Source organism: Acanthisitta chloris, unplaced genomic scaffold, assembly GCF_000695815.1.
Source record: "Acanthisitta chloris isolate BGI_N310 unplaced genomic scaffold, ASM69581v1 Scaffold44771, whole genome shotgun sequence".
NCBI classification, from domain to species: Eukaryota; Metazoa; Chordata; class Aves; order Passeriformes; family Acanthisittidae; genus Acanthisitta; species Acanthisitta chloris.
In genome coordinates, this window is record NW_008658514.1 from 1 (window position 1) to 9,438 (window position 9,438).

At 45.5% G+C, this 9,438-nt stretch overlaps 1 protein-coding gene across 1 annotated transcript; it reads left to right on the forward strand.

The window, feature by feature from the left end:
- Positions 1–180: 180 nt before the first annotated feature.
- Positions 181–8,850, forward strand: BRAT1 (BRCA1-associated ATM activator 1; the record flags this gene model as incomplete). Its single annotated transcript, XM_009085109.1, has 12 exons — positions 181–335; positions 1,460–1,607; positions 2,715–3,087; positions 3,173–3,292; positions 4,407–4,498; positions 4,756–4,874; positions 5,365–5,551; positions 5,676–5,749; positions 6,291–6,393; positions 6,656–6,754; positions 7,759–7,937; positions 8,119–8,850. Coding segments are annotated over 12 exons (2,381 nt in total), but the record flags the coding sequence as incomplete, so codon positions are not given.
- Between the last annotated feature and the right edge of the window lie 588 nt (positions 8,851–9,438).

A 9,438-nucleotide genomic window follows, 5' to 3' on the forward strand; every position in this document is an offset into this window, starting at 1 on the left:
GGGAGGGCGGCGCGGCGGGGCCGTCGGGTTGTCACAACACCGGGGGCTGTGCCCGGGCCAGCCCGGATGGGTCACTCCTGCCAGCTGTAAGGAGTGACCGCAGCTCAGGGAATCGCCTCAGCGAGAGAGGACAGAAGTCCTGGTAGTGACCTGTACTTTTCTGGCCTCTCCCGATGGCAGATCCGACCGTGGAGCTGCTGCAGGACAACCCGTGCGTGACAGAGCTGCTCACCTCTGTGCTGGCCCTGCCAGAGCCCAGCCCTGGAATCCTCTCCTTCACCCTGCAGCTAGCTGGGATCCTTGGCTCGTCTGAAACTCGCTTCCAGCACCTCCAGGTGAGCTGGGTACCCAGGGACCTGCTGCTGTGTGTCTGTCTGCTCCTTCTGCATGGACAACACCTGAAAATGTAGATATTCTGCTTATAAAATTCATGGCATACATCAACAACTCAGCAATCTCAGCAAGAAGCATAGAAGCACAGAACATTAAGGGGTTGGAATGGAGCTTACAGATCATCCACTCCCAACCTCCTGCCCTGCACAGGGACACCTCCCACCAGAGCAGGTTGCTCAAGGCTTTAGCCAACCTGGCTGTGAACACTGCCAGGGTTTGGGCCGCCTGTGCCAGTGTCTCACCACCCTCACAGGGAAAAACTTCTGCCTAATATCTAATCTAAATTTCCCTCCTTCAATTTGTCCTCATTGCTCCTTGTCCTGTCACTGCAGCTCCTAACAAAGAGTCCCTCTACAGTTTCCTTATTGCCCCTTCAGATCCTAGAAGATGCTATGAGGTCTCCACACAACCTTCTCTCTTCCGGCTGAACAGAAGACCTACAATTCCTATTTCTGTTCAGGTCTCACGTAAAACTGCTGTCTTCTTACTTCTCTCTTGCCCTAGCAGCACTGTGAATGCTGATGGGTAGTGCTTCTCATCTTTAGCTGAAAACAGTGCATGGGATGGCAGTACCTCACAGCAGCCATTGCACAGTACTGTAAGAAAGGTGCTGTAAATTCAAACTGTACTAACAAATGTCATTTTCCCTCCACAGTAGGTTGGAAATTTCTGATTCCCTGCAGAAACAAGGGAGCTTTTTCAAGCCCTACTTTGTATAACAGAATTCATTACAGTGCAGACCCCAAAAGGCTTCATGCAGGGAAGAGATGAGTACAACTGCATACAGCAGTCTGATGGAGCTGACAAGTTCCATTCCATAAAAGCTGATGTATATCAACTTAGGATATACGTAAGTTGTCCCTAGCACCTGAAAACCAAGCAGTTTTGAACACCTCTGTTGCTTAAGCTTAAGCATGAGATTCTGGAATTTTCCTACTTTAGCGATGCTTCTAGCAAGAGGAGGTTTTGCTGCAGTATTGATACTCTTGACTTAGACAGAGCAGCCTGTCCCCTCCCCTTTAACCCTTTGGCTGATCACTTACTCTGTGTTGTGCTCTGGCCTCAGGAGGAGAAGCTGCTGGCGAGGCTGTTTGGCCAGGAGGGGCCCCGGAGCAGCGCGGCATGGGAGGACGCATCGGTGCGCAGCGGCTGGGTGAAGGGTGTGCACAGCATGGTGCACCACCAGCCTGCACTCCACTTCCTCTGCAGCACTGGTGAGTGCTACTGGGACTGGGAACGCCCCAAATCCTCTGTGTCTAGGATCATAGAATCATCAAGGTTGGAAGAGACCTCTAAGATCAAGTCCAACCATTAACCTGTCATTGCTGTAACCCCTAAACCCTGAACTATGTCCTTCAGAGCTAGATCTAGACATCTCTTAAACACTTCCATGGATGATGACTCCACCACCTCCCTGGGCAAACTATGCCAGTGAAACACCTAACAGTGAAAACATTTTTCCTAATGTGTAATCCGAATCTCCCCTCTCTCAGCTAGTGGTTGTAATTCTCTCCATTCCAGTCTGTTGCCCAGATGTCAAATGAGTGAGACAGGAGTCTTCATTTAAGATCAAAATGAGTCATTTGTCAAAAACACTAAAGTCATTGAAAGCTGGTTGAGTTTTTGTTGTGAGTTACTCATTTTAGTTTGTTCCCCAAACACTGAAGATGGTGTCCTTTTTAGGGGGGAAAGAATCACGTCCTCTAAAATTAAAAGCCTTCTGTAGTCTTACTTGTAACCCTTACTATAAGGTACATTTCAGTATGATTTTAATGCAGAAAAACTTCACGAGGGGCTCATTTATCTCCCAATACTTGCATACATTTGCAGTCCCATTGTAGTTATGCAGGTGTGTTAATTCTGTTAACAGCAGCTTTAGATCCCATGTACAGAGGGGCCTGAAAGACTGGATTGGTTGTAAGCTGCAGCATGTGCTGCTGTCCATGTGATGGATAATGCTGTCATTCATAATTTTCCTACTGGTTGTGCCCAGACATGGTACAAGCTTCTTCCATAGACACACAGTGAATGTGCTGTCAACTCTCCTAATGTTATATTGAAGTCTCCTCCTGTTCCTGAACTATTAAAACCCCTGAGGATCTGAAAACAATTGTATTTTCTTCTTTTGCCTCTTTGTTATTAAGGACTGGCTGACTTTGAGTAGAGACTCCAAAGCAAAGCATAAGAAACACCACCACCCCAAGTTAAAGCTGTGTGGTACCTGACTTGGAGTCCTGTATGGTTGTAGTGCAGCCAGGCTCTACCTCACCATAGGAACTCCATTGTTTTGTCCTCCAGTGACTTGTTTTGTCTCCCCACAGGAGCCATAGATGTGATCTTCGCTCTGCAGGGGGATCCCAGCCTGTTTGTGGCTTCAGCTGCCAGTCAGCTCCTGGTGCACACACTCACCTTCTCTGGAGAGTCTGAGACATCCCAACCTCTCAGCACAAAGGACTGTGACTGGCCAGTGTGTGCCCAAATGATTGTAAAGCACACAGAAGATTCACTTCAGTCCAGCTCTGCCCCTCACATCGAGCAGTCATTAAAGCTGTTAACCAGTTTGTTTGGAAGTTGTTTTGCTGCATGGACCAAAGTGCTTTGGTTGGGCATAGCAAAGCAGATAGAATCCTTTCTGATGGAAGAGACTTTCCAAGCACAGCACCTGCTGGCAAGTCTGTTGCTTAACGTGGCACGGTAAAGATCTTCTTGGATCAGTGATGAGATATATCTGTTTGCCTCCATGTAACAGGATATATTACTTACACTTCTTTCTTCTCAGATCCCCTGTGTTTTGTGACACTGAAGGCAGTTTTTGGGCACTAGTGACTTCTGCTCTGGAACACTTAACCCCAGTACAAGCAGGTCCTTTGGCAGTGGGACTTCTGAGGCTCTGCAAATGGTAGGACTTCCTCCAATGAAATCTTTACACTCTTCAGATTTTTCTGTACCAAGATCTCTGGTGTCTTTCCAAGAACTGTTTTTTGTCCTCACTGCATTTTCCATTACATTCTTTAATATGTGAGACTGGTTGGCAAGAGCCATGCCAGGAGCTAACAAATTTCAAACACTGAGAGTAAGAATAATCAGTTTCAAAGAGAAAAGCATGATACTTGCTTGTTTAGTTTCTATGTGTACACTGACATCTTACCTACAAACAGCTAATTTCAGGAAGAAACAGCAAACTCCTGTAACTGTACTGCTAAGGTTGACTGAGATGGACACAATTTGGCTGCCTGTCAAATCCAGTAGTCTCTCTTTCATTTCTTCTTTCACAAAAACACTGACTAGTGTAAGAGCTTTCACTCTGCCCAGCACAACTGTGCACCTGAGGGCACTGTTGACCGTTGTAGGATCATGTAAGTTAGAAGGAACCCATAGAAGTGATCTAGTTCAACCTTTTGCTCAGTGCAAGGATAACTTCAAAGATAGATCAGGTTGCTCAGGGGCTTCACCATTCAAGTTAGAGAGCCCCAGGAATAAGGATTTCATGGCTTCTCTGGGCAAGTTTCATATCAGTCTGAAATGTATTTTCTGTATATTCAGTTGGAATCTGCCTTGTTGCAATTGTGAGATTCATGTCTTGTGCACCTGTGAGAAGTCTGCCTGCAGCTGCTCCCTAACTCCCCTTTAGGTGGTGAAAAAGCATCAACCAATGATCAGATGAATACAGCACATACAGACACTGATTTACAGGCTAAGCAACACTTGTGTTTTAAGCTAGAAGGACTCCATTTTGTTGACAAGAAATGCCTCCCTCTCAGCCTCCTCCTTACACAGGATCCCACTAGCTATTTGCATAGCTTGATAAAGCTGCTTCTAAATCCCAGAGCCATTTCTCCTCTGCTTTCAGTTAGCAGGGAAAGCTTGGAAGAAGGCTCAAATGGTGATGCTGTCACTGCTGGCTTGTTTCAAAGCCTGCCTGAAAATCATTATCCTGCTCAGCATTTGGGGGCAGATGTTTGGGAAGGAATTGAAGTGTTCTTGTTTTGGTAACTGCTGTTTCCTCCTTGAAGCCCACAAGATGTGAGGATTCAGGCACTGACTGTTCTACTTCAGCCAATGGACTGTATTTTGAGAGCAGCCTCCCAGCCTCTGGAATATGCAGGTACAGTTGTGCTAGAAAAGTTAGAGGCTAGTCTGCTTGCCAGTGTTCTAAGTGTCTGGTGCAGACAAAACCAGAGGAGAAAGAGCAGAAGGAGTCAAGGACAATAGCAGTGCTTGTGGTAAAGTGCAGCATCCTACTGACAGTTGTACTTGAAGGGATACTCATACTACATCACCTGAATATCTTGATAAGCTTTAAAATCCACAGTCTTCTGTATTCATTAAAAACCTGAGCTCTTCCCTCCTTTGGTCCTCTAGGTGTGCTGGATGAGTCTGTTAGTGATCCCATCACTGTTGAAAGTCTTCTGTCCTCCAAGACATCTTGTGCTGGTCTCCTGTGTCAGACCCTTGCTCACCTGGAGAAGCTGCTGTCTCTGGTAACATTAAGAGAAGGGAAAAAAGCCTGGGGATCACATTGGTCCTTGAAAGACAGTGTAAGATTGGTTGCAGCTTTTGCAGTAGAGCCTGACAGAACATGGAGAACAGTTGACAGTGAGGCTTTCCATAGGTTAAAGAAGTTTAGCACAGATAGAGACTCCAAATGTGACAACAGAGGAAAACTGAGGGTGGTAAAGAGCGACAACACTTAAGTTTTAAATCCATCTTCACAGGCTTTGTCACCATATTTTACTTACACTGCAATTATTGATTCTGTGGAAAAAAACCACAAATTGAGCTGCTTTCCCAAGCAGTGAGAAGAACCTCCTTCCACATGTGGAATAGTTCTTGGAAGAGAGGAAGATAAGCTTAAGAACCCACTAGAAAATGCAAATTTTGTTGCCTCCTGACCAAAAACTGCTCTGTATGCACACTTGAGACTTTTGCTGGAAACTCTTGTCTCTTTTGTTCTTTTTCCCCTCCCTTCAGATGCATTTAAGAGTGGATTTGCCCTACACATCTTTGTTGCACTCTCTCGTGGCAATATTGCAATTCTGTAATGGATTCCTGAGTCCAACTTCTCCTCTGGGCAGCACAATAAGCCGAAACCTGATCAATTGCTTCAGGGTGCAGAAGTCAGCCCTTGATGTCCTTGCAGCTCTCTCAACGCAAAAAGGTGAGTTCATCTCTGCTTTCTTCCCCAAAACAGTTTTACAATCCTGTGTCTTCAGCAGTTAAACTGGGATTTAGCTGCTCCTTCTCTCTGCATTGGTCCTTTAGTTTTGTCTTCTGTGTTTCAGGCTGTGACACACTCATAGGAAGCCTATTTGATGTCCTTCTGGCATACCTGGAGAGTCCAAACACGAGCCCTACTGTGAGTATAGGACTAGGGAGAGATCCAGGTCTCTTAGCTTGCCCCAGTGGGGTGGAATTCTGAGACACTGTCTAACCATAGTTCTTTCTTAGCACACTTTGTATCAGAATATGTAGGAGACTTGTCTTGGTTCTGGGTGGCTTGCAGGGAATAGCTAAATTGTAATGAGTAACTGTTCTTGACAAGACAGGAGCAATCACATCTGAGAGCAGCACTGACAGACTCGACATGGCCATGAAGTACTGAATTCTTTGCATAAAGGGGTTTCTCTTCTTGCTTTGTTTTGTTCAAATGACTCTGACAACTGCAAATCCAAAGCTGGAGGTACTGGCACTTCCTAAAACTAAGCTGAGAACAGGTGTTGGTTAGAAGTTATGTATAAGCACCAGTTATTTGTGGCTGGCTTCTTAGTGAGGAAGCATAAGTACTTGTTTACTCTGAGAATTTCTCTGTATGTTTGAGGCTAAAATGAATTTTGCCTAGCAGAAAGGCAGCACTGTCTCCTCCTGTAGTAAAGTAACTCTGCTTTACATTACTTCAGGTCCTAAAGAAAACCTTTCAAGCTACATCCAAGTGGTTGGTGCGTTTGCAGGAGCTGTCCTGCTCCAACAGTCAGCGGCAACAAACTGAGAAGATTTTGGAAGGTAATTAAGCAGCTAGTGGCACATGTGAAATCTGCTCTTGTCTGCCTTTCCTGCTCAAAGCACTGAAGATTGACTTATTCACCATGATGTTGAATTTTAGTTTAGCTTAGCCCAAACAGTGCTTTGAAGAGCTCTGGCAGAAGCACACTGCAGCAGCAAAAGGGATTGCATGAAATGAAGTGATGTAGAGGTTGTACAGTGCTTGCTTCAGTGAGGCTTGTTGCCTTTCATGTCCATTCAGGCCTGTACTTGGCTTTTACAGATGTGTTTCTGGTGCTGCAGAAGCGTTTGTGCAGTCCTTGCTGGGAAGTAAGAGATTCTTCTCTGGAGTTCCTCACTGCCATGATTCAATGCTTGAGAGGTAGGTGCAAAGATTGAACAGTTCAGAAAGAAGGAGTGTTTCTTCTAATGTTATGAAAATCAGTCAGGTTGGTGAAGCATCTTCTGACCTGTAACTGCAGGGCTAAGAAAAGCAAGAAGTGTCAAGATTTTTACTCTTAAATCATGATCAAAATCTGACAGATTTATAAACTTATCCTACCTTCCTGTTGAACTCAGATTGCTGTGCCTGCCTTAATGGCAGTTCTGGGGAGTTAAACTGAGGGGTGTTGAGACATGTATGTCAAGGCAAGTGACAGTGCTTAATGGCAGATAATATTTTCCCTTTTTTCAGTCTGCTCTGCAGTGGAGTCCGGATTCCCTCAGGGGGCTGGGGGCTGGGCTGTGGCAGGCTAAAAGCCTAGACCTGCTTTGCATGCTTTGGATTAATTAACTGATTTTCCACTTTACTGGGAGCTCAGGCCTTGCAGCAGGTAGCACTGAGGCAACATTAATTTTCCTGTGGTAGCTCTGAGGTGCTGGAAGAGAGGAGGATGTTGTCATGTTGTCCCCAGGGCACAAAGGAAGTGTCCAGCCTGTTCAGCTGCATTAGCAGTTTACCCCACAGCCCCTCTCAGTGCTGCTGTTACATTCTGTTTTCTCTGCCATATGCCTTGACAAGAAAGGACTATTATTTCCTTCTTAAAACAAAGGCATAGGTTTGATGAGGCTGAACCCATGTCCCTGCCTGCCAGCAGAAAGTTTTTTCTTGCCACTAAAACAACTGCAAACGCAATTTTCCAAGTTCCAGTGTCTAGCAGGGCTCGACTGAAAGTCCCCAAGCTGCTGGGAAAGGGGGAGGCTGACACAGAGCATCTGTGCTCTGGTGAGCAGCTGCCTGCTCTCTGCAGTGTCTCAGCTCACTGGCAGCTGTCCCTGCAGGTAGTGGGCACCCTTGTATGACGCAGGGGACTGTTTGCATTGGAAACAGCTTCATGCTCAGAGAGAACAAAGCCTCACTTCTTTGGATTGCTGTCTTGTTTACAGACCAGGATGAGTTCAGGCAGGCTCTCCTGTCTTCAGAGGTGCTGAGGCTTACAGAAAACCTGCTTGAGGATCCAGAAAGCTACGTGCGAGCAAGTGCTGTGACTGCTGTGGGACACTTGGCCTTCATCGCTTACTTTGCTCCAGAGTCACCTGTCGCAGGGAATCACTGTAACAAGGAGGTATGATGACTGTGTGACCCACTGCACAGGCAGAACCACATAGCAATGTGCTGTTGCACTGTTTTTCACCAGTTACCTGCAGTCTCATGCAGGCAGATTTCACACTAGATTTTCAACTTCTATTTTTGCTTCTTTGCACATTCCTCCCCTCACTGTGCTTTGTCTTTCTTTTTGCATCTAGAACACTGTAGCAAAGCTCCAAGAAATCTTGTCAACAGACTCAGAGGGCTTTCCTAGGAGGGCTGTGATCAGCATCTTCACCAAGTGGCTGAAACAAGGCTGCACAGGTCAGCTGGAAGATACAGAGCAGTTTGTCTCTAGAGTCATCCAGACTGTGGAGCATGACTTAGACTGGGAAGTCAGACTTGGAGGTTTGGAACTGGTTGAAGTTTTCTGTAGTCAGACAATTTGCCAGCTTGGCCTTTCTGAATGCCCCTATGCTCCTGTCCCCTCTGAAGTCACCAGTTCCACCCACCAAAACAAGCTGCTGCAGGTATTTTGCAGAGCAAAACTGTTTGGCTTTTTGTTTTGCTCTTTGTGTGACTGTGACAAACCAGTGGGTCAGAGAGCCTGTGATATCCTGATTGGCTTGAGAGGTAATTTCTATCCAATGAGTACTTTGGAGAATCCACTAGAGACTGAAGATTCACCTGCAGGACGCAGCGTTGCCTGGTTACAGAGGACACTGAGACAGGGTTCTCTGGCCCAGAACTTCCCCACAGATGGTGGTAATGGGGTGGATTTTCAAGATCCAGAGAGCATGATGCTAGCTTTGGGTGCAATAGACTTACTAGAGCTACATGATGAGCTAAATAAAAGTAGTGACCATGTGGAGGAAAGTCCTCAGTCCCTCTTACAGGACATCCTTGCTGCTGTGGGGACCACAGAGGAGAATGAAGTTGACTGTTACTGAACACATCTCTTGCTCTGAGGGAGCAATGTTTAAGCAGTTTCCTTCTGGAGAAGAAGGATGGTTTTGTTAGCTGTTAACTGGGTTAAAAAATCTTTGATACTGATGATTTTATTTGTTCAAAAGTTCAGTTTCCAATAAACGTTTTCTTTTTCAAAGTAAAAACATTAAGAATTGCATTTGTCTTTTTTTTAAAAAAGTTGTGTCTATTAACAGCAACTGAAACCAAGTCGTTGGAGGCTCCTTTTAGAGCCAGAGTAGCTAAAACTGATGAGGACTGGTTTTAAGGGCCACTTCTTTTGACCTTGTCTGTATCTTATTCTAAAAACAGTTCTTCACTTCCCTGTTACATTTTGAGGTCTAGAGCTGAGTGGCATTTAAGGAGTCAAAAGCTGATCATCCTTAACATTAGAAACTTTCTTCTATAGATCACATACTTGTTTCATCTCAGCAGTGACACCAACATGCTGACTTGGTTTTTAATTGAAGCCAGAAGCAAGTCCATTTTGCTGAGTTTTTCAAGTGCTCCTGTTCTCCATTCCTAAAGAACTGGGGATAGTTTCTAACTTTTAAGAGAAGCTGACATCTGCA